The sequence below is a fragment of the Marmota flaviventris genome, chromosome 18 (assembly GCF_047511675.1).
Source record: "Marmota flaviventris isolate mMarFla1 chromosome 18, mMarFla1.hap1, whole genome shotgun sequence".
In the NCBI taxonomy this organism is placed as follows: Eukaryota; Metazoa; Chordata; class Mammalia; order Rodentia; family Sciuridae; genus Marmota; species Marmota flaviventris.
Window position 1 is genome coordinate 10523128 of NC_092515.1, and position 24264 is coordinate 10547391.

The following is a 24264-nucleotide window of genomic DNA, read 5'->3' on the forward strand; positions in this document are numbered from 1 at the left end:
GTTCTTTACCTATTGTAGCTGTTTGATGAAGCTGCTGTGTGGGAGTGGGCTACTATGTATCTCTTCCCAAAAATGCTTTCTGGGGCTGACCTTGGTAGCTTGAAATTAGTAGTGGGGATTCTTACATAATGGAAATTGCCAAGTGTTACATACAAATCCTCCTCCTCCTCCCCCCAGCAAGTTGGTCATTGAAGATTTCCCAGCATGTCTCTGGTTGAGATCTTCATCCCTGTAGATCATGGAGACCTCTCCCATGCCAGGCCCTGAGCACTTGACCCTTTCTGCCACCCCATGGGGTAGAGGTCAACTCTATCAACCCATTTGTAGATGAGGAAACAGAGGTCCCAGGAAGACAAATCACATGCAGAAACTGACGGGCAGTGAGTGGTAGGACTGGGATTGGAACCCAGCTGTCTCCCAACTCCAGAACTTGTGCTTTCAACCACGATGGTTTCCTGTTTCCGGATAATAACAGCAGCAACTGCAGTGTGCAACCAATCCAGGAGAATATCTAAAGTCAAGTGCTTCCCGGGAGCTGGATTAGAACTTCATTATTATCAGAATTCAGCACGTGAAGCCTAAGGAGTATTAAAGATAGAGGCAAAGGTGGTGGGGGAGAGTTCAGGATGGGTTCTAGAAGCTTAGTGATCCCAAAGCTCTGTGGGGTGAGGAGTGGGATCCTGGGGTGGAATAAGGGGGTCAGACACCACCCACCTCCCCCAAGCCCTTCCCAGTCCTAGCCCAGACAGCTGCAGTCCTCCCGTGGACCACACGGGGGCAGCACATGCCTCCCCACACCTGCAGGACACACTTTGGGGCCCACCCCTGTGCCCCATTCCTCAGAACTGTTCCCACCCCATTTCCAAGATGGGGAAAAGTGAGGCCTACACAGAGAAAGGCTACAAAGTAGATGAACCTTGAAAACATATGTTTAGTGAAAGAAGTCAGATCCAAAATGATTCCATTCATAAGAAATGTACAAAATAGACAAATTCTTAGACAAATCCTAGTGGTTGTCAAGGGTTGAGGGGAAAGAGGGCTGGGAGTGCCTGTAATGGGTACAGGATTCCTTGGGGGAATGATGGGAATGTTCTGGAATTAATGGTGATGCTTGCAGCTTCCTTGTGAATAAACTAAAACCCACCGAATTGTGTGTTGCAAAGGGCAAATTTTGTGCTATGTGAGTATAGAGTTCAAACAAATTTTAAAATTAAAAAAGAGGGGGCAGGGGATCTGACAGTGGTCACAGCCCACGATGGGCCACTGGTGACCCAGGACCTCCTGCAGAGGCTGCCGGACAGTGCGGGGGGTGGGGGGGGGGCCGGCGAGGCCTGCTCCTTCCCCTCCTGCTCCACCACCCAACCAGCCCTTCCCCCACAGACTATTGTCCTTGGAGTGGGGCCTTCAGACCTTGGAATCTTAACCCCTGACCCACTTTCCCTAGCCTCAGTGTCCACTGAGCTCAGAGAAGAACTGCTGACCATCTGCAACCACAACCTCACCCCGGCCAGTGAACACTTGTTCCAGGGTGAACACTGACTAAACCTAGAAACAGCCTTGGCCTGCTCTTGGTGGTAGAGAGCTTGCCTGGCCTGCAGGAGACCCCAGGTTCCATCCTCAGCAGCCCCCCCCCCCCACACACACACACAGGAAAAGACCCTAGCTGGGAGCAGTGGCCCACGCCTGTAATCCTGGTGGCTCGGGAGGCTGATCCTCAACTGGAGTTCAAAGCAAGCCTCAGCAACTTAAGGAGGCCCTAAGCAACTCTAATAAAATATATATTTTTTAAAGGCTGGGAATGTGACTCAGTGGTTAAGTACTTGAGGTTCAATCCTCTGAACAACAAAAAAAAAAACACCTGACCCCCACATCCAACCCTACCCCCTCCCATCTCAGACCTAACCACACACTTCCTGCCGCCGTGTCCACCACCAGCTCCCTGGCAGGAGGAGCATCCCCAGAACCACCTCCGACCTCAATCCCAGTGTGTCCCACAACAGGTGCATTCTGCGTTCGAGAACAGGTCTTTATCTAGTGCCTACTGTGGACCATGAGCACGGTGGACTGAGTCTGCTTTGCCACGTTGACATTGGAGCAGGAGAAGCAGGGCAGGCACATCTGATGGCTTCAGGAGCCCACAGATCAGCCGGGGCCTGGCAGAGAGGGGCTGGGCAGCGGGGAGTCTGGAACTGAGACTAGGAAGACGGCGAAGGTGGGGGCCGGGCAGTTTCCTGGGCAAAGCAATAACCCCCCCAGGCCCAGCACCCACCAGACCAACAGGGCTTCCTCCCAGTCTTCACCTCACAACGGGAGACCCCAGAGCGTGGGGGGCTCCTCTGGAAATGCCCACCAGCTTCTCTGTCCAAGGCCTCAGGCTTTGCTTGGGCTGGAAAGAGGTTTTGGGCTCCAGTCCAGGGCGGGGTGTCTCCCTGGGGTGCCCAGGATGGTGTTGTCACCTCGGGAGGCGTGAAGAACAGGCAGGGGGCGGGTGGATTCCGGCCTGGGGCAGGGGGGGCGGTGAGGGTGGGGACGGCTGTGGGCCTGTCCTTCCCAGGCCAACCGCAGCCTGCCTAAAAGGGCAGACAGATAATGAGTCCTTCCCGCCCCTGGCCCCAGAGAGGGAGGGGTTTCCTGACAGGAAATTGTCCTCCTCCAAGCCACCCCCCCCAGATCTAAGCTCTCAGCAGCCCTGGCCCAAGTAGCCTGGGGACAGGACAGCAGTGGGGACACAGAGACAGGCACCGAGGACAGAGGTGAGTGTGCAGCAGGGAGGGGGACACACCCTGGGGTCCCTTCAGAGAAGAAGCACAGCCCAGAGGTGGGCTGGACTGGTGGCCATTGCCACCTGCACCTTGAACCAAGAAGGGGCTGGGGGCCAAGAGTGGCCTGGCGCTGGTGGGTGCCAGGGGGAGGGCAGAGGAGACGGGCAGGAGGAAGTTCGCCCGAGGCCTTGGGGGCTCCGGGGGCCTTGGAGAGCCCCAACCCACTGCTGGAGGCCAGACGAGACCCTGGGTCAGATGTGCTCTGAATGCAGATGGGAAGACTGAGGCCGGGAAGGCACAGCGTCTCCCGAGATGGGACACAGCATCGGCCAGCATTGGAGACGCTGAAGATGAGATTGTGTTTGGGCGAGGATTAGATTGGGGTGGTATCATGGGCTTCGGGCTTGGGGACATGTGACCTGTGAGGACAGCGCTCCAATGTAGATGCTGGGGACTAGATAGTGGCGGAATCTGCAAACAGAGGTGAGGGTTGCTGTGGAGGATTGGGGGCAGCGAGGAAGAGGAGGAGGGGCCCAAAGAGGGAAGCTCTGGTGGCCGAGACATCCTGCGGGGGAGCCAGCCGGGAGACAGGGGGCTTGCTTGCGGGATGCCTCGGAAGTGAGTCAGGGGCCCCGGCACTGGAGGCGACAGGGCACTGGAGAGGGCAGGATGTCGGGAGCCAGCTTGCAGAGGCTGGAGCCAGGAAGGGGACAGTCAGGACCCGTTGGGGGCAAGCCTTGATGCTGTGTTTGGGGAGTGTTGGAAATAATTTGGGGGGGGTACTGGATTCAGTCTGGGGGGATATAGGAGCAGGCCGGGGAGTGTCAAAGCTAGTTTGGGTCAGGCGTGATGGCCGACGCCTATAATCCCAGCAGCTCAGGAGGCTGAGGCAGGAGGATCACGAGTTTAAAGCCAACCTCAGCAAAAGCGAGGCACTAAGCAACTCAGTCAGTCTCTGTCCCTAAATAAATACAAAATAGGGCTGGGATGTGGCTCAGGGTTGAGCGCCCCTGAGTTCAATCGTTGGTACCAACAAAAAAGCTAGTGTGTGGGCAACATTGACCTTAGTGGAGCCTGCTCTCATGGGGGTGAGGGGTGGAGCCAGTTTGCAGAGATGTGGGAGGCAGTTTGGGGGGATGATGGACGAGGCATGCGGAAGCCAGTGTTGAAGATGAGAGAAATCAGCACCTGGGAACAGTGCTGTACTTGGGGGGTGGCGTTGAGTGCACGCAGACACGGGGTGCTCCCAGCAAGGGGTTGCCATGATGACTGCCCACCCTGGGGGCAGGGGACTATGGAGACTAAAGGTGTTTCTAGAAACAGAGAGGTTAAGAAGCACAAGCTGAAGTCCAGAGACTGAAATGTGGGAAGGAGGGGTCACTACAGATAGAGGTACTCTGTGCCCAGCCCAGCCCATCAGGACCCCAGCACCTGGCCGCTCATGCATCTGTGTACGCTGCACTATGCTGACCCTGTCCCTCACGTGCACAGAACCCTGTGACCATTAAAAACAACCCTTGGGCCGCATGTGGTGGCGCCCGCCTGTACTACCAGCAGCTTGGGAGGCTGAGGTGAGAGGATCTCAAGTTCAAAGCCAGCCTCAACAACTTATTGAGGATGTAAGCAACTTAATTAGGCCCTGATGAAAAACAAAATAAAAAAATAATGAAATGGGCCCAGTGTATGGTAAAAGCCCCTGGGTTCAATCCCAGTACAGAACAAAACAAAAACTACAGGTCAGCAATATGAGAACCGGTGAACGTCTGATGCTTTATTTAACTGCGTCTCGTCATAGTGACACAATGGAACATCATACAGCTCTTAAAATAAATGGTGGACGTGAGTAAATCCCACAAGTTTGTAGTTTGAACAAAAGAAAAAAAAAATCAGCTGGGCAGGGTGACCCATGACTGGAGTCACAGCCACTTGGGAGGCTTAGACCAGAGGACTACTGACCCCAGGACTTTGAGGCCAGTCCAGTCAAGTGAGACCCCATCTCAACAAAACAGCAGCAACAAAACTCCATTAAGTTGCAAGATACAAGTGGGTAATTTAAAGTGGCTGAAACTATGTGAGGCAAGACATTATTTCTGAATGCATGGGGCAGGAGATCCAAGTCTACCTGATGGAGGGACAGCACCTTTCCACTTCCTTGGGAGAAGGACTAGATGGAGGGGGACCCAGGAGAGGGGTCAGGGAGTGGCTGTGTACTTGTCCCCCCATACACACACTCACTGCATCTGTGAGGCAACTTTTTTGGTACCCACGATTGAACCCAGGGGCGCTAAACCACTGAGCCACATCCTCAGCCCTTTTTATTTTTTATTTAGAGACAGGGTCTCGCTGAGTTTCTTAGGGCCCCACTTAGTTGCTGAGGCTGGCTTTGAACTTGGGATCCTCCTGCCTCAGCCTCCTGAGCGGCTGGGATTACAGGCATGGGCCACCACTAAAAACCCTGAAGCAAAGAGAACAAAGGGTTGCATTAGATGTGGCTGGGAGCACAGGCACAGGGGTGTTTTAAGTTTGTTTTCTACACTTTTCTGAATGGTCAGACTACTTTGTCATTTGAAAAAATTCATTTACTAATTCCGTGAGTTGGTCATTTCACGAGTGCTGGGAATGGACCCCAGGGCTCACACTTGCTGGGCAAGCGCCTCCTCTGAGCTGCAGCCCAGCCCTATTTCATCATTTTAAAGAGTGCTCTTCCGAGTCTCCCCGAGTCCCTGTGGCCTGCTCCCTGCTGACCTCTTCCAGAAGGACCCGTCACCCGAGGAAGGGACAGTCTGCCTCCTCCTTCCTCTGCTTCCTGCTAGCACCCATTCCCCGAGCGCCCGCCCAGTGCTTGGCACTGGGACCGCAGTAGTGACTGAGACCGCCACAGCCCTGGCCTCCCAGGGCTCCAGTCCAGTGGGGAAACAGATCTGTCCCCAGACGGTGATGACGGGGGGGGGGGGGGGGGGGGGGCGGGCAGGGCTGGCATGAGGGAGCCCTGAGGGGTTCTGGGAGCCCTGAGGGGTTCTGACCCAGCCTCGGGATGGGGGAAGGTGTCCTGGAGGAGTGGGGCAGGGAAACCGAGTCCGAAGCTTGAGGCCCAGCTTCCGTGTAGACGAGCGGCAGGGCTGACACCCAGGGAGTCCCAAGTCAGGAGGGGAGGACAGCAATGGGGAGACCACCGGCTGTGGGGACGGGCCTGAGCTTTGTCTTCAGGCACTGGGGAGCCATGGAAGGGTCGGGAGCCGGGGAGGGGTCCAGGAGATGTCAGGACTAGAGGCCGGAGACCAGGGAGGATCTGGGGCAGACTGTGGGCAGGGCTCGGCTGGGCAGGGACCACGGAAGGGAGAGGGACAGACCTGAGACACCCAGGACTGGAGAGAGAGACTTGGAGATGGAACGGGCAGGATTCAGGAAGCTGTGAGCCCTGCAGGGACAGGGACCAGGTCTGCCTTAGTGACCACTGTGTCCCCAACACCTGCACAGGAGGGGTCCATAGATCTAGTGAGGGGTTTGGTTGTTTTACTTTTTTTCAAATACACAAAACCAAATCCACCAATGTAAAGTGTGCAATTCAGTGGCATTTAGCACACTGGCCACCTCTGTAGTTCCGGCCACGTTCATGTCCCACAAGGAAACCCTATACCCCTTGGCGGGCACTCCCAGCCCCTCTCCCCAGCCCCTTCCAACCACGGATCTCCTTTTGTCCCTGAGGATTCTGGATTTTCCTAGGAAGTGTTTGCTGGAGGGACGAGGGAGGCAGAGGGTACAGGGCCCCAGGTGAACAGGGGAGGTGGCAAAGGGGCCTAGGCACAGGTGCCCGGCTGTGCAGCCTGGAGAGACTGCTCCCTGCAGGATCATGGAATCCTACGTGCCACCCCCCCCCAATGAGGTTCAGTGGGTACTAAGAGCTCAGATCAGGCCTCCCACAACGTGCTTGGCACATCCATGTGCCAAAGTGGTCATCACTATCCCTGGTCATTCTTTTTCCCAGGTGCCCGCCTGTCAAAATGCCCATCCTGAAGAGCCTAGGGGTGGCAGACCCTAAGGTGCCCCGGGCAGGGACCCTGCCCCTGAGGTCCTCTCGGAACCCCTTTGAGGACATTCCGGGGCTGGAAGAAGAATCTGGGGAGCTGGGGACTCTGCCCAATGGAACATCTTGTCACCGCCGCGCCACCCTGGAGAAGCTGGCAGGCCTGTCCCCTTTCCGGCTGGGCTGGGCCCAGGGCCGACGGGCAGGCAGTCCTGGGGATGGGCCACCGCGCTCGTTCCTGGGCCGCGTGCTGCCCCCGGGGCTCCGAAGGAGTTCAGCAGACTTTGGCCTCCTGGCCCGGCTGCAGGGGACACGGGCCCATGGTGACGAGGAGGGGCCTGGGGAGGCTGCCCGGAGACTGGCCTTCCTGCGCCTGGGGCGTGGGCCCAAGCCTCGGCGGGCATCCCTGGCTGAGAGAGTGGTCCCAGCGGGGGAAGCTGCTCCTGAGCCCCCACCCAAGGTCCCAGAGCCCCCAAAGATGAAGGAGCCATTGTCAGGTGAGTGGGGAGGTCCTGACCCTCCATCATCCCCCACATCCCTCACCAAGTGAAACCCGACCCCACCCCCAGTATTCTTTTTTTTTTTTTACTATCTTTTTAGTTATACACGGGCACAGTATCTTTATTTTTTTATTTATTTTTATGTGGTGCTGAGGCTCGAACCCAGTGCCTCCGGTATGCAAGGCAAGCACTGTGCCGCTGAGCCCCACCCCAGCCCTCCAGTATTCCTGAACACAACTGGGGTCCCATCCTCTCCCCACCCCCTATTCCACCCGGTTCCCTCTCCAGCCTCACTCAACCTTCCGTCATTTCCAGCATCTGCTTTCAACCCCGTGGCCCTCCCTGACCCCTGGATTCCATCTCATTCCCATCCCCACCCCACCCCAGCCCCCACCTCAGCCTCCTCCTCCGTCCCCAGGCCCGTCTCATTCCCATCCCACTCTGAACCCAATCCTAACTCCATCCCCAATCCACACCTTCAAGTTCAATTAGGTAACTCATGTCCCGACGTGACCTTCAACCTCTTCACCCTGCCTAACCTCCACCATCACCCTTAACTAGATCCACCCAAATCTAAGCACCCGCAGGATGGGTTTTCCCAGGTACCACAAACTGGGTGGCTTAAAACAACAAAAAATACTGCCTGGAGCCTCCTGTGGGCTCACGGCAAGCTCTGGTGGGCGTGGGGGGATCAGGCTGATCTTTCACTTTGCTGGCCTTTCCCCCTCCCCTCTTCTCGGTGTCTTTGTGTCTAAATTTCCCCTTTTATAAAGACATGTTGGATTAAGGGCTATGACCCTATAACCTCTGGAAAGACCCGATTTCCAGTGAAGGTCACATTTTGAGTGCTGGGTTCCAGGCTTGGTGTCTTTTGTGGGAGGGGGAGGGCTGGCACACTTAATCCCTATCGCCAGCCCATCTCATCCTGTGCCCGGTCAACCCATCCCTAGGCCAGGCCTCAGGGTCCTCCTGGGTGCTTTTCTGTACCCACCGGGCACTCACTGCAGCCCCCTCGGGGGTCTCTACTTTGAATCAGAGCCTGTGCCCCCTCTTCAAACCGCGTCTTTAATGTCATCTCTTTGCCCAACACCTTGACAGCCCTGAGTGGGTCCACCTCATCCCACTCCCAGGCCTCCACTCCCTCCCACCCCAATCCCATCCCCATGTTTGGTTTCAGTCCTTCCCCCACTGGTCTCACTCCTGACCCCTAGCCCCAGGCCCAGCTCAGCACCCACCCTCCACTCCCTCCCACCCCTCCTCACTAAGTCATGTACCACCCAGTCCTTCCCCAGCCCCCAATTTCAACCCCAACCCCAATCTCAACCTCCTTAGTACCCTCTGCACCCACCCCACTCCCAAACCCAAACCCCACCCTCACCCTCCACCTTCATTCAACTCCATCCACATTCCCGGCCCCCAATCTCAACTCGGGTCCCAGCCCACCCCGTGCCACTCTGGATTCCTTTCCTGTTCCCCTCTGCAGATTCCTAACCTGGTCCCAATGCCGGGCTTGCTCATCCCAACCCCATCCTCCTCCCATCTTGGAAACTCCATCCTCCAGCCGCCAGCACTGTCCCCAGTCCCACCTTGATTGAGCCCCTGCGCTGTTCCCAGCCCTCCCCCCAGGCCCATGCTGCTGTTGTGCTGGGGACCTCCCAGAGCCCCTTCTGTCCTCTGATGCCCTCCACATCCTGGCCAGAGGCTATTTCAGCCCCTGCTCCCTGGGGACTGGGAGGGCACTGCAGGGAGGTGAGGAGGGGGTGACTGGAGCCCCTGCCTTCTGGAAACGGATGGGCAGAAATAGCGCTGGCCAGGAAATAGTTTCTCTGCCAGGGAGGAAGTGGAGGGGGAGGTGCAGGGTAACTCCTGGCGCTGGGACCCTCCCTCTGCCTTTGCCAGAGCCTCCCAACCCCAGGACTCCCTTTTCCCCGGGCGAGTCTAACATTTCCAAAGTGCCAGCTCACCCCAACAGCCATGCCAACCCCCCAAGACCCCATCTACCGTCCCCACATCTTCCTCCCTCTCTCTGCTCTGCCCCCGCCCCCTGGTGGTCTCCATCTTGCACCCCTCACCTGGCTTGTGTCTTGGCTCAGCCCTCCACCTTCCGGGACCCTCCTCTATTTCCCCACCTTCCCAGCTCCCATCCCTCCCTCCAACCCTGATACACATTTCCCTCGCCAACCTCTGGCTTCCCTCTGCCTGAAGCCCTTCTGGATCCCCTGACCCCTAGACCCTTCCCTTCTTCCCTGCCCCTTCCCCTCGCACCCCCTCCCCCAGCCTCCCCCTCCTCCTTTCCACCCTCTTCCTCATCTGACACCTTGTAGTCTTGTGGCCCCCACATCCCGTGGGCAGGTTCCTCTCCCACCTCCAAAGCTCCTGCCCCCTACCTCCTCGATGCCCTGGCCCTCTCTCTTGTCACCTCACCTCCCGGCCCTCCACCCCTGCCCTCCCCCACCCCGGACCCCCATCTTCCCTCCACCCTCTCTTGACTTCCTCCTCCATCCTGGTCCCCACTTTCTCCCACCCGCACTCCAATTCTCTTCCCTTCCTCCCCCACCTTGCCCTTCGCCTGCCCCTTCACGGAACCCATCCCTGCGTCCTCTCCTAGCCATCGGTCCCCGGGCCGGGCCTCGGGCGGGCGCCCTGACCTCCCTCTTCCCCACAGTGCTGGAGATCCTGAGCTTGATCCAGCAGCGCGAGCTGGCGCGGGCCGACGAGCACATCTTGGAGCTGGAGGCGGAGGAGCTGGCGTCGTCGGGGGGCGCGCCAGGGCCGCCGGTGGCGGAGGGCGCGAGCGGGGGCCGCCGAGCGCGGGACGTGGCGCTGCTGTACGAGGCCCTGCAGCGCGAGCTGTGGGCGCTGGTGCGCGAGACGCTGGCGGGACCCCGGCCCGGCGCGGGCGCCGGGGCGGGCGCGGTGGCGCAGCTGGGCCAGGTGCTGGTGCAGGAGGAGGCGGCGGATGGGCGCCGGGGGCCCGGGGCGGCCCGCAAGCTGCGCGCCCGCTGGGCGGAGGCAGTGGCCCGTGCGGCGCGAGAGCGCCTGGAGGCGGCAGCGCCCGGGGCGCCCGGGGGCCTGGCCGGGCAGCTGGAGGCGCTGCGGGCGCGGCTGCTGGAGGACATGGCGGTGGTGCGCGGCCGCCTGGCGCCCGCCTACCCCACCGGCCTGGGCGCTTTCGGCGTCTACCTGCGCGGCTACCACGGCGCATTGGCAGAGTGGCTGGGGGCCTCCGCCCGCCGGAGGCTGCCGCTGGCGGACCGCTACGCCCTGCTGCACTGGCACAATCAGGTGTACCCCAGGTGAGCGGGACCGCCGCTGTAAGATCGCACAGAGCCCCAGCCCCACCCTGGCCTCCTCAGATCCTAGGGACCTTGGAACGCCAGCCCTTCAGTCCTAGAACCAGACACCATAGCACCATTGACTATTCAGGCCTCAGCACAATCCTAGAATCTCAGCGTTGTCACCTCTCACCTTAGCTGTCACCACGGATCCTTCCTGTTCCAGAACCTCAGCGGCATTCCAGTCCCAGCCCCTGGACAATATGGACATTTACACTCTTAGGGATCTTAGCACCATTGATCCTTCCAGACCCAGACCCATCATGGACACGCTTCTAGAATCTTAGTAACATTGACGATCCTGTCCTTAGGCTTTGGCACCCACCACACTTCCTGACCCAGAACCTATTCACACCAAAGGTTGTTTCAATTCTAAAATCTTGGGCTGGGGAAATAGCTGCTTTGGTAGAGTGCTTGCCTAGCATGCCCAAGGCCCTGGGTTCAATCCCCAGCACCACACACACACACACAAATCTCACAACCTTGACATAGCAGTCCTGATAGCTGAGCAGTCAGTCCTGATAACTGAGCATGGTGGACTCTTCCAGTCCAGAAAAGTAGCAGGGATGACACCTACACAGCTAGAATCCTAGCTGTTCAGACTTCCTGCCCTAGAATTTTAGCACCCTGGACTGTTCCAGGGCTAGAACCTTGGCTGCACTGACCTTCAACTTGACTACTTTTGGCCCTTAGAATTCTAGCTGCTCTCTCTCTCTCTTTCCATCCTAGGGCTGTTAACTCGTCCTATCTTTGAACTGTGGAATTCATGGCTCTTTCTTAGCACCTTGTGAGCCTTCAAATCCCACACCTTAGCCTCACCCGCTCTTGGTGCTGAGACCTGGACATGGTTGACCCTCCCAGGCCTAGAATCTTATAACCACTGACCTTTGCATCCTAATCTTACCCTTCTTGTGGTGGGGGGAGGGAATTTGGTGATGAGTTACATTTGGTCACATATCCTCTCCCGGAGAGGGAGTTTTCCACCCCAAATTATACCTTGGTGAGTGAGGGGTTTGGGAAGTTGTCATCAGAAGAATGAGAGGGCAGTGGTACCAGCACTGACCCTATCGACCCCATTTCTCCTCCCCGTCAGGGATGCTCCCAGACCATCTGGAGAGGTGGAGGCAGGGTGGGGGTCTGGAAAGCTTCCAGGAGCAGTGAGACATGGATCACGCCACCCCACCCCCACCCCGTGGGGAGATAGTTTTTCTGTTCATGCAGATGCAATGAGCAGAAGTCAGGTGCGGGTAGGCTGGAGTAGGGGTGACGGTGGTGATATTGCTCAGCCCAGGCATGCAGGGAAGTAGGAGGAGGACTACAGGGGCTGGACTGGGGAGCCCCTGAGGCCAGGAGAGAAGCAGAACCTAGAAGCAGAGGCAGAAAGGAGCCTCTGTCTGACTAAGTGGATCTTGGGAGAGGCCTTGCGTGTCAGATCAGCAAGCCTAGACTTGACCCCTGTAAGTCTTGCCCGGACACCATCCATCAGGGAGCTGACTCAGAGATCTGGAGCCAGGGCAAGGACTTCCTTTGAGGGATGAGCAAAGCTGGCCCTGAAGGAGGAAGGGAGTGGCCCAGGGCCCCAAACTCAGTGGGAGGTCATCAGGTGGGTCCCTTTGCCCAGCCCCTCCTCTCACAGATCTCCCTGTCTCTTATCTCCCACTTTCCAGGGAGGTCCTAGGGCTGGTGGACATGGTTGCCCTGGAGAATGGGGAGCTGGGCCCCCTTCTCTCCCCTGGCACTCTTCGTGGTTTGGAGGATGAATGTGTCACAGATGTCAAGGTACCTGGGACTTGGCATTGGTGATTTGGGGCTGGAGTTGCTCTGTAGAGAGGAAGGGTCACAGTGGGCTTAGGGGGGTCTCCCCTCCTCCATTCACTATTTCCATCTCCCTTTCCCTTTGTGAACTTTGGCTTCTGTCAAAGGCCATAGACATGCAAGCCCACACTGGTCATTTCCGTTCCATGTTCTGTGCCAAGCACCAGAGCCCTGAAGAAGAGACTGTCTATACAGGTTCCATAACCTTGGACCCTTCAAATCTTAGATCAGGAGAAAGCTGTCACAGAACATCAGCTCAGGAATGCAAACATGTTGTGCAATACCAAAACATCTTTTTATCATGGCTGGGCTGATAGTGAATGCAGTTAATAACAGCCCCAGCCACCCGGCCTGGCCAGGCCACAGTGGGACTTCTTGGCTGATGCTAATCTTTCCCCAGCCGCAGAAACCTGATCCTTGTAACCCCAGAGTCTAGAGTCCAGAATCACATGGCTAGCTTATTGAATTGACGACAATCCACTGGACCAGAGAAGGAGAGATGCGTAAGCCTTTGGAGTTCTTGAATCTCAAGAGGCTGCGTCTTGAACTAATTGGCAGAACCCGGGAGCAGAATTTTAGCTCCCTCACACAGTGAAAACATAGATCCCCTATGAGATGGAGGAAGCTTAACCCACAGACTCAGTATAAAAGCTTCAAACCACAGACTTCGTTAGGAACAGAAAGGGTTAAATAGATTTTCTGGTTCAGTCTCTCTCCCCAGCATCACCTTCAGCTTAGGGTCCTCGGTAGGTAAAATCCAGAACCGCCTGGGGCTCCAGGGGTAGGGGATCCTGGTGGATAGAGAGAGAAAGACCCACAGGCGGCCCCTGCCTCCCGCCTGCCTCCCGTGTTCCTCCTCCAGGCTCAGACGCGGGCAGCCCTTCTTCGGGTGCTGCAGGAAGATGAGGAGCACTGGACAGACGCGGCGGACTGGTCCAGCAGCCTGGCCCAGGATGTGTGTGAGGTAGGCGGCGGAGGGGAAGGGGCGCCCTTCAGCTGTGCCTGCCCCCACCTCACCTGTCTCCTGTGGCCCACGCAGCTACTGGAAGAGCACACGGAGCGAGCGCCCCGCATCAGCCAGGAATTTGGGGAGCGGATGGCACACTGCTGCCTGGGGGGACTCGCAGAGTTCCTGCAGAGGTAGGGGGTCTGCAGGCCGAGGGGCGGGGCTGGAGGCGGGGGGCGGGGCTGGGGGTTGGGTACCGGGACCTGGGATCTTAGAGAGGAGGAGTAAGGATGGGCAGAGGCGCCCGGGAGGGATCAGGGTCGCAGACTGAAAGGCTGAGTGCTCGGCCAGGGGCCCTGACCCGGCACTGGGCACCATCTATCATGCCAACTGCCCCTTCTTCTCCCCCCAGCTTCCAGCAGCGCGTGGAGAGATTCCATGAGCACCCAGGAATCCGGGAGCTGCCCTCTGACACCTACATCAGCAGGACCATCTCCCTGGTCAACTGTGGGCCCCCACTGAGGTGAGAGCACTCGCAGAGTCGGGCTGTGGAGGTGCCTTTCTGGGTGACAGCTGATTTGGAGTGTCCAGGTCCTGGGTGGGAATCACAAGGTTGACCCAGGGGGACATGGGACCTGAGAAACCTACAGTATGGGAGTTCTAGAAAAAAAAAATGACACATAGGATCACAAATTAGAATCATAGAGTGATCAGAATACTGGAGTATTAAGATAATAGATAACCTAGAAGCCAGACTCAAAGGCTCCAGAATTGCGTGTATTTCTATATTTCTTTTTATTTTGCTTTTTTAAAAATTAACTTCCTTCCAGCCCCTTCCCTGGTACTGGGGATGGAACCCAGGGACTCATATGCTCAGCAGGCACTCTACCACCGAGCCACATCCCAGCCCTCTTTATTCTTTATTTTGAGACAGTCTTGCTAAGTTGCTGAGGCTGGCCTGAGACTTTCAATCCTCCTGCCTCAGCCTCTCAAATTGCTGGGATTACAGGCGTGTGCCACCATGCCTGACTATTAACTTGTTTTAAATTGCATTTAATTAAATTGATTTATTTATTGGTGCTAGGGATTGAACCCAGGGCCCCGTACCTGTTAGGCACATCTCTACCACTGAGCTGTGTACCTCCAGCTCTTCAATGGCACTTTTAAAAAATGGTGACACATGAGGCTGAGGTTGTGGCTCAATGGTAGAGCACTTGCCTGTGATGTGTGAGGCCCTGGATTTGATTCTGAGCACCGTATATAAATAAATAAGTGAAATAATGGTGCATGAACATCTAAAAAAATGCTAACACATTCACATGAAAATATATGAAATAATAAGTCTTCCCGCCTCCCCTCCTCCCCACTTGGGGACAACTAGTATTTGTGTGTGTGTGTGTGTGTGTGTGTTTTGTGGGGGAATTTCAAATATTTACCAGTAACAGGTATAAATAAGTGTATATATGAATGTGCACACATATTTATACAAATACAAGTGAATCTATTTAACTATATACATATATATTCTCTTCCTCCCCTCCTCCTTCCTTCTGCTCCCCCCACCCCCCGTTTCATGAAGTCTTTCCTCCGTATCCATAGTGGGGATTGGTTTCGGGACATCCCCCTGCCCGCTTCGTCCCCTCTGTGGATACCAAATCCATGGACACTCCAGTCTCCTATATAGAATGTGTAGTGTTGGCCGGGTGCAGGGGCACACACCTGTAACCCCAGCGGCTCGGGAGGCTGAAGCAGGAGGATCACCAGATCAAAGCCAGCCTCAGCAACTGAGCAAGGCCCTAAGCAACTTGATAAGACCCTGTCTCTAAATTAAAAAATATTTTTAAAAAGGGCTGGGGATGTGGCTCATAGGTTGAGCATCCCTGGGTTCAATCCCTCATACCAAAATGATTTTTGTTTAAAGTGAAGTGTTTGCATAGAACCTCCAAACTTCTTCCCTGCTGCCTGACCTCATCTCTGGATGACTTATGATCCCTAATACGATGGTGACTGTGTTTAAATAGCTGCTATGCTGTATTGTTTGGGGAAGGATGAAAGAAAAAGTCTACGTGTTTTGTTACGGGTGCATTTTTTTTTCTCTGAATCTTCTCCATCCACGGTTGGTTGAATCCGTGGTGCGGAGCATGTGGACACGCTGGGCTGACCGCACAGATCGGGGAATACTTCCTAACAGCTTGGGGATCTTCCCATTGATGCTTTAAAGTGTCCCCATGCTCCAGGGCTCGGAGGGGTTCTATGGTAGGGCACTGGCCTAGCACCCTGGGTTCCATCCCTATACTGCAAAGGGAAAAAAGGTCACCATGTTCCTTTTTGATATCGGAACCACATTCTGTGCTTGCCCACACCATCACGGTTTAATCATCCCCAGTGGATGGACATGTGTTTCCACGGCTCCAGGGCAGAACCCTGCTTGCTTGTCATTCCCTGTAAGTGCGGGACCTCTGGGCAGCCATGTTCCCAGAAGGAGATCTGCAGAGAGGGCCCAGGGGACAGTGACAGAAATGAGAGGGAGAATTCAGAATTGCAGACTAAGTTTAGAACCACAGACAGAATGGAGGCCTCTTCACTCCCATTTACAAAGCACCAAGAAAAACAGAGACCTAGAGACACCTCTTTAATTCCCCCATGTCCCCTAGACCCTTGATGTCCCCAGCCTCCTGACACCCTCAGTCCCAGACACCCCTTAGTCTCCTAACATCCCCCAGCCCCCACATAGTCCCCAGCTTCCTGAAGTTCCCTAGTCTCTGCCTAGAACGCCCCAGTCTCCTCTAGATATTCCCAGTTTCCCAAACATCCCTCAGGATCTCCCAGGCCTCTGCACCCCCAGCCCAACATCCCGGAGTCCTTCAGCACCCCATTCCCTAGACATTGCACACCCTCCAGACACCCCAGCCCCAGGCATTCCCTGACATTTCTCAGGCCTTAGACCTTCCCAGAGCCCCCCATCTGACCTGTCACTCGTGCACCCCATAAAACAGGGCCCACCTTGGGGAGACTGGGGCAGGTAGTTGGGCCAAGATGTCGGGGCTCCTTGACATTTGGCTTCACTGATCTCTGCAGGGCTCTGGCCGAGCGCCTGGCCAGGGTGGGGCCCCCTGAAAGCGAGCCTGCCCGGGAAGCCTCCGCCAGCTCCCTGGACCGCGTGACCAGGCTGTGCCACCGTGTTCTGGCTGACATGCTGTTCCAGGAGCTGCAGGTGAGTGGGCGAGGGGCTGGGGGCTGTGCCAGTGCAGGCAGCCCCCCCTCTGCAGCTCCCTTTAGCCCATGACTCAGGGTTCGGGAAGCAGGCAGATGTGGGGGTGATGGCCATGCCTGCGCTGTTTGGGGGGCAGAGGGGGGTGCAGGAAGGAAGAGGTGGGAGGATGTGGTGGGGGAAGGACAGACAGCCACCAGCAGGAGGGGGCTGGGGTGGAGCCCTTGACACTGAGGTCCCCCAAATCCATGCCCAGCTCTCCTGGTCCCTGGGGTCCCATTTGTCCATCTCTGGGTCCCTGTGCCCGCCCCAAGGGGCTAGGTCCCCAGGTGTGGGAGTGCATGGAGCGAACACCAGACCGAGTGGGGAGGTGCATGGAGGTGGCCTTCACTACAGGTACAGCTGACCTCTGCCAGGAGCCTCCCATGCCTCCCAAGTCACTCAGAGCAAAAGCCAAACCCCTCCATGGTCCCAGGGCCCCACACAGTGTCCCAGACCTCGTCACCTTGTACCTCACTCCTCCCTTGCTCCACTCGGGCCCTGCCAGCCTCTTGCTGCCCACAGCAGGCACATCCCTGCCTCTGGGCCTTTGCACCTGTCACTCCCTCTGCCTGGCTTGCTCTCCCTCTGATATCCTTGTAGCTCCCTGTCTCACCTTTTTTAAAATTTTGACCCAAATGTCACCTTCTCAATGAGACCTTCCCCGATCACCCCACTTAAAACAGAAGCTCCTCTAAGTGGGGCACACAGACACGCACCTGGAGTCCCAGCTACTCAGGAAGCTGCGGCAGGAGGCTCCTTAGAGCCTAGGAGTTCTGGACAGCATGATGAGAACCCCGTCTCTTTAAAAATCCAGAATCCCTGAGACTCCCCCTCCCGACTCCCTGCTACATTTGTCTCCCAAAGCCCTCACCGCCACCCACCATGCTATGTCCTTTGCTGGTATTTATTTATGTATTTTTTCAGGGCCTGTGCGGGCTCGGAGGGGGCTCTACCACTGATCGGCAGCCCCAGCCCTTTAAAAAAATCTGCTTCCTCACACTCATGATTAGCACCTGAGGGGCGTTCTCTGAATTCAGAGAATTTTTCTAAAATGCCTTCTTATGGAAAATGTCAAACCTACATGCATGGCCAGAGCAGACAGAATGACAGAATGACCCCCTCAGACCCGTGGCCTACCTCCAGTCGCTGTCCGCTCCTGGCCAATCTTGTTTCATCCAGAGTCCCTTTCTCCCCCTGAATTAATTAATTGATCGATTGACTATTTTTGCGGTGCTGGGGATTGAACCAGGGCATCTCACTTCAAGTCCTTGACCACTGAGCCACCTCCCTGGCCCCACCCCACTGAATTCTGTTAAAATCCCCTCACATCCACCAACACTTTAGGCTGTATCTCCCAACGATGAGAAATCCTTTTTAAACAAACATAACCAACAGTGTCATTTTTTGGAGGTACTGAGGATTGGACCCAGGGGTGCTTAACCACTGAGCCACATCCCCAGCCCTTTTTAATATTTTATTTAGAGACAGGGTCTCACTGAGTTGCTCACGGCCTCACTAAGTTGCTGAGGCTGGCTTTGAACTCACAATCCTCCTGCCTCAGCCTCCCAAGCCACTGGGAATACAGGTGTGCGCCATGGCGCCCAGCTAACAGTGTCATTTTATACAGACGCCCGGCCCCAGCACACTCGGTGCTGATGCAGACGGACAGGGCCTGCTCCTTAAATTCCCATCTCACTCCTGCTGTGTGGAGCAGGAAAGTGAGGACAGCAAGTGGCCGGGCCTGGGCCACTGGCTCAAGTCCTGGATCTCAATCAATCAGAGCGAGGATGAGACTAAGGGAGACAGGGGAAGGAGAAGGGGGAATGAGGGTGACTGGAGAGACAGAGGGACAGAGACAGAGGGACACTGGGAAGAGACAGAGACTGGGAGAGATGGACTCAAAGCCAGACCACGCGCTGGTGTGAGTGTGTGACACCTGTGACGAGGGAATGGGCCCACATGTGAGTGCGCACCCCTGGGTATTGTGTGCCTCTGGCAGGGGGAGCCTGGGAAGGCCGCCAGGGCCCGTGTCCCTGTGACCTCACGCCCTGCGTTTTCAACCAAAGCCCGTAGGCCCCATTTTGGAGGTTCAGGAAACTGGGCCGCTGTCAGGAGGAAGGGGAGGAAGGGGGTGGGGGGCCGCGCGGGATGGGGGCCTGTTTCAGATGCCTGGACACCAACCTGAATGTCAGCACCTCACGGCCCCTGTGTCCCCTGAGCCTCCCTGCCTCCATCTCAGGCACAGACCCACTGCCACCATCCCTAGGCCCTACCAGACACTCCCTCTCTCCCGGCCCAGAGTCACTAACTGTCACCTGTGAATTCTGCCGCCTGGATCCTCGTTTCTCCCTCCTTCTTCTCCTCCGTGCTCCCCTTCAGCCTCCTCCCTAATTTCTGCCTCTGCCCAGTCTTGCCTCCTCCCGTTAATCTGGGCAAAGCACAAACCTAACCCTCTCCTCTCCCCTGTCCCGAACCTGCCATGGCTCCCTAGTGCTCCCTAGTGTGAAAGTTGGCACGGCCCTGTGTGCTCCAGCCCTGCCACCTAGACTCTTCTCTCCAATCCCCAGCCATGAGCCTGGAAAAAGCCACTAGTGTGGGCCCCAGGGTCGCACAGTCCCCAACACACACTTAGGTCCAAGCTTCCTTAAAGGTCTGCTGTCATTGCCTTAAAGTTCTTGGTGATTTTGAACGAGGGTCTCCGTTTCCTGTCGAGGGCACCTGGAGAACTGGGCCGATGGTCTGGCCAGCCACAGGGACCTTTCTGTGGTGCTCTGACAGCATGCTGTTCCCTCTGAATAAACAGTTCCCTCTCGTGCTCCTAACCATGGCCAGAGTCAGGGCCTGACCTCCTCCTCCAGGCAGCCCTCCTTGACTCACATGCTGGGTCGGCCCGCCATGGACTCTAGGCTTCCTAAACCCCTGGTTCCCCAGTTGTGGCCCTGCCAGCTCTAGGTTCTTATTGTCTGGGGACCAGTCTGCCTCCCCTTTGGACTGTGAGCCCCAGGAGGACGAGGTGGGGGCTGTCTCCTCCTCCTGCTGTGTCCCCACACCCCCACACCCTAGGTTAAGCTCTGAGGGGGGGGTTAGAGATCATATTCCTGAGGAAAGAGGGAGGGGGAGGAGGAGAGCGGTGACTTCCCTGAACTCTGTCCCACCCAGCCATACTTCAACAAGCTGATGCGCCGGAAGTGGCTGAGCAGCCCGGAGGCCCTGGATGGCATCGTGGGCACGCTGGGCGCTCAGGCCCTGGCACTGCGCAGGATGCAGGATGAGCCCTACCAGGTGTGCGGCCTGCGGTGGGGAGGGGGGCAGGGGACCCAGGATCTGGGGGAGACCCCCTCGAGGTGGGGAGTGGCTCCGCAGAGCCAGGGAGGTGGCACCTGCTGGGGCTGGAGGGGAGGCTCCTGGGAATGGGTGTGGGGGTCCGGTGCAGCCGGAGTGGGGCTCTTGGAGGTAGAACTTGGGGATTGAGGAGATGCTGGGACGGGGCCCCTAGGCGGGCTGTGGGGACTGTTAAGGGGCCTGGGAGGGCATCATCGGGTAGGACAGGGCCGCCGGCTGGGGTCTGGAGGGCTGCTTGAGGGCTGAGTGCTAGGACTGGGCGCCCGAGGACTGGGCGGGCGGTGGGGATGGGGGTCCCGCAGCCTGGGCCTGGCGGGGTGCGGGGCGGCCGGGTGGGGCTCACCCTCGCACCTCCTTCCCGCCTCCCGCAGGCGCTGGTGGCGGAGCTGCACCGGCGGGCGCTGGTCGAGTACGTGCGGCCGCTGCTCCGCGGGCGCCTGCACTGTCGCTCGGCGCGGACCCGCAGCCGCGTGGCCGGGAGGCTCCGGGAGGACGCGGCGCAGCTGCAGAGGCTGTTCAGGCGGTTGGTGAGTGGGGGCCCCGGAGCAGGGCTGCCCTTGGCTCCCCGGAGTCCCTCCCAGGACTCAAAGACCACTCTCGGCGGACCGCGAGGCGTAGCGCGCGGTTCCGTGACCTTGGCGCAGACCCGGGCTTTCCGGCTGCAGGGACTCTGAGCTGGCCTCAGGTGCAGAATAAAATAACGATCCCCACCCATTGTTGCAGGGTTAGATCACTTAATTCCTGTGAAAGGCTTAGGGCAGTCCCTTGGCAGCGTTGACACCCGTGAACGTTAACCATGATTATGAGCACAAATAGGACGGGACAGAAACTCAGAACCCTAACATCTAATCTAAGAATGTTAAGCCACCAAATCTTCTTTGAACCCATTTGTAGCCATCAGGACTGGAAGGTCCCCAGTCAACTACTGTTCTGGTTTCTAGCCTGGAGTCCTTGGAATTTTTTTTATTTTTTTGAAACTTTTTTGAGATAATTGTGGAATCACATGCACTTGTTGTAAGAAAGCTCGCACAGAACTCCCTGTACCCTTTATCCAGTTTTCCCCAAATGGCAACATTTTGCAAACTTGGAATAGATTTTGAGTCATGTGGCACAGCTCCCGATTATCTGCAAAACCGGGTATAGATTACAGTATGGATTGTCCTTCAAATATCTGAAGGTTCCAGATAACCCCCCGGCCAGCCCGTCTTCTGACCCTTTGTACAGATGGGAAAAACCAAGGCCAGGAGAAGCCAGAGCAGGGGACGGCTCCGTCCTGGGAGGGGTGGCTCTGGGAGGGGGCTCTGAACTGAGACGTGAGCCCTGCACGCTCACCACCCCCAGGAGTCCCAGGCCTCGTGGCTGGACGCCGTGGTGCCGCACCTGGCTGAAGTCCTGCAGCTGGAAGACACGCCCAGCATCCAGGTGGAGGTGGGGGTGCTGGTGCGCGACTACCCAGACATCAGGTGAGCGCCGCCCGCCCGCCCGCGCTCCCGCCCCGCCGCCTGCCCGTCTCTGGCGGCCTTGGCATCCGTCCCTGCGTTTCCTGCCCCCCGGGCGAGGGAGGGAGGCGGCGAGCGTGTCTGACGGCCGTTTCCTGCTGGAACCAAGGCATTATTAATACGATTTCCCTCCTCCTGCCGCTGCCGCCGCTGCCGCCACCGCCACCAGGACTCGCAAACAAACAGGCGGTCACAGGAAGCCCAGGGCAGGGGGGCGCGGGGCCGCTGGGCGGCAGGAAGGGCCGGCCCGGCAGGGGAGCCGCGGGGGACACGGGGACAGGCACGGGCACGCGGGCGCACACGCACTGGGACAGTGGCAGGCGCAGGCGCCATCCAAATCCTGGTGGGCCGTTTCCTTCCTATGTGACCTTCTCTGAGCCTCAGTTTCCTCATCTGCTCCCTAGGGATAATAGTGCCGTTTTTCTTAGAATTCTTGGGGGAATTGGTCGGCATCATTATTCTGGGCAGTTTGCAGAGTCTGTATGTCCGTCCTAAATGTGCATCCTGCACGCCCACTGTGCAAGAGGTCCATTTACAGTTCGTAACTCATCTGCTACACGCAGAAATTCCAGTTTCCTAAATATCCCACTTAGCAGGTGGAAAGGGGACCTGAATCTGGCAGCACCTGCGCTCACAGTGCTCTGGCCCCCAGACTTTTCCACTCAGAGGGACAAGCCCCACAGAAACCAGAGTGAGGCATAAGCAGGTTTGGGTTCCAGGTTGAGGACGAGGAGTCTGGAACTGATCCCTAGTGGGGGCGGGGGGGGGGTCACATCCTTAGGAAGGCCTGGAGCCCTAAGGGGTCGGGCATTCCTCCAGGTTTGGAGTTTCTGAACTTGAATCTTGGGTAGTGGATCCGAACTTGAATCTGAAGCTAAATCTGAGAGTTCACAGGCTGGGCTGAGAGGACTAGTTTCAAAGCCATGTTCTGGAGCTTGGCTGGGGCTGAAGGTTCTTGAGACACATTTTGGATTTGTGTTTGGGAGCTGCAAGGATTGCAAACTCAGGATGTGGGTAGATGAAGACACTGAGGTGGGTCAGAGGTACAAGCTGTGGAAACCTCAGAGATTTGCACGAAGTGAAAGTTCTCGAAATGAGTGTTGGGCTCAGTGTTTTGAATTGAAATATGTGGTGGCTCTAGAGATTCATTTGGGGCCGTGATTCGGAATTGAGGGGGGAACGGAGGGGAAGGAGGATTTAGGGAAGAATGTTACAGAACAGAGTTGATTTTGAGGCTTCTGATGGGAGTGAGAGTCCCCCAGGTGAATTCTAGTCCTGGAGTGGAATTTTGGTGGAGCATGGGTGTGGGGGCCGGAGACAAGGTCCATGAGCATTCTAGGTTCAGATTTGGGAATGAAAGTTCTACAATGTGATCCAAATAGAGAGCTGTTGAGTCAAGTTTGGAATGAAGGTTTCAGTCCTGGCCTCAGACCAAGGTGAGAGCTATGACTGGAGTGTGGTGGACGGTTCTGGGCTGGACGTAGGAGATGACTGTGGAGCCATTTGGTTGGACCCTGAAGGTGAAGCTCAGGGTTTGTTGTAGGATCCAGTAGTTGCAAGGATACCCGGATGGAAATTTAGGAGAGCTGAGCTAAATTGGGGCTGAAGGTTAATTTTAACCAGCGGCTGAGACTTGGGGTGAACAGGAAGACCCCTGTGCTGGGTTTGGAGAGGAATGTTCTGAAATTGTGCTGTCCATCTGGGCTCACAGGGGAGGATTTCGCAATGGTTGGCCGGAGAAAGACTGGGGAAGGAGACGATTCAGAAAACAGGGCAAGGGGGCTCCAGATTCTGTGTTGGAAGGGACTCAGGTGGGGTCTGCAGGTGGACTGGATGTGCGTCCAGAGCCAGGACCCCTGCGACCCTGTGCATTCCTCTACCCACAGGCGGAAGCACGTGGCGGCCCTCCTCGACGTGCGCGGACTGCACAACACTGCCACGCGCCAGGAGATCCTGGCCGTGGCCCGGGACCTGGAACTCTGTGAGGGGGGAGCCCTGTCGCCCCCTCGGGATCGTGCCTTCTTCTCGGACATCCCTGTGCCCCGCCCTTCTTTCTGCCTCAGCCTCCCCCTCTCGGTGGGCCGCCTCCCCCTGTCCCGGTTGGCCAGGCCCAGCCTGGCCTGTCTGCCCCTGCGGCCTCGGCCTCTGTCCCCGTCGAGGCCCCGGGCCCAGCGCTGAGGCTCTCCCAGACCTCGGCCTTAGTGCCCCCCACTTTGCTGCTGAGACGCCATCCCCCTGTGCCACTGCCCGAGACTCCCTGCCCGGCTCACAGAGCCCTGGGATGGGAAGAGCCTTTGAGGTCCCCTCCGCCAGCCCCAAACTCTCCCACCGAGGGGAAGCAGAGGCCAGAGGGAGCAAAGGCCTTCCCAAGGCCAAGGAACTGGTTGCCAGAGCTCCCTCCCCCCACAGCCCTGTGTAAGGGTGGTGTTCTGGAAGGCTCTACAAAAATATCCCAGCCCCCCCTTCCCTTCACCTCAAGGTCTGGCCCCCATCCAACGTATTAAGGAACGTTCGATACTTAGAATAAAGAGGTTTCTATTTAACACTAGGAAGGGCTGAGTCCTGAGTGAGGCGGAGGAAGGACGGGGGCAGGGCCCAGGGCCAAGGCTTCTCACCCGTCCAAGGCCAGGCTGGGGTCCAGCTGTCACGCAGGGCAGTGGAGGCTGTGGGAGGCCACCGCAGCTGCCGGCCACCCATTTACTCCAAGTCCCTGGGCTGTGTGGCTCTGAGGCCAGCCCTTGGCCACTCTGAGCAGGGACCATCATCCTGTCCACTCTGGTCCTGGTGG

The 24264-nt window shown here is 57.2% G+C and overlaps 1 protein-coding gene across 1 annotated transcript; it reads left to right on the forward strand.

Annotated features, from left to right (window-relative positions):
• The first annotated feature begins 2679 nt into the window (after window positions 1–2679).
• Window positions 2680–24024, forward strand: Exoc3l2 (exocyst complex component 3 like 2). Its single transcript, XM_027945900.3, has 12 exons — window positions 2680–2753; window positions 6748–7283; window positions 9952–10582; window positions 12289–12400; window positions 13299–13400; window positions 13476–13576; window positions 13795–13905; window positions 16461–16596; window positions 19795–19917; window positions 20349–20504; window positions 21319–21440; window positions 23363–24024. The coding sequence occupies exons 2-12, from the start codon at window positions 6764–6766 to the stop codon at window positions 23652–23654; spliced, it is 2406 nt and encodes an 801-aa protein (XP_027801701.3). The 5' UTR covers window positions 2680–2753; window positions 6748–6763; the 3' UTR covers window positions 23655–24024.
• Window positions 24025–24264: the final 240 nt, after the last annotated feature.

Coding starts and splice junctions, on each gene's coding strand:
- Exoc3l2 (XM_027945900.3), top strand. CDS start 6,764: ATGCCCATCCTGAAGAGCCTAGGGGTGGCAGACCCTAAGGTGCCCCGG. Junction 7,284..9,951: donor GATGAAGGAGCCATTGTCAG/GTGAGTGGGGAG, acceptor TCTTCCCCACAG/TGCTGGAGATCCTGAGCTTG. Junction 10,583..12,288: donor CACAATCAGGTGTACCCCAG/GTGAGCGGGACC, acceptor CCCACTTTCCAG/GGAGGTCCTAGGGCTGGTGG.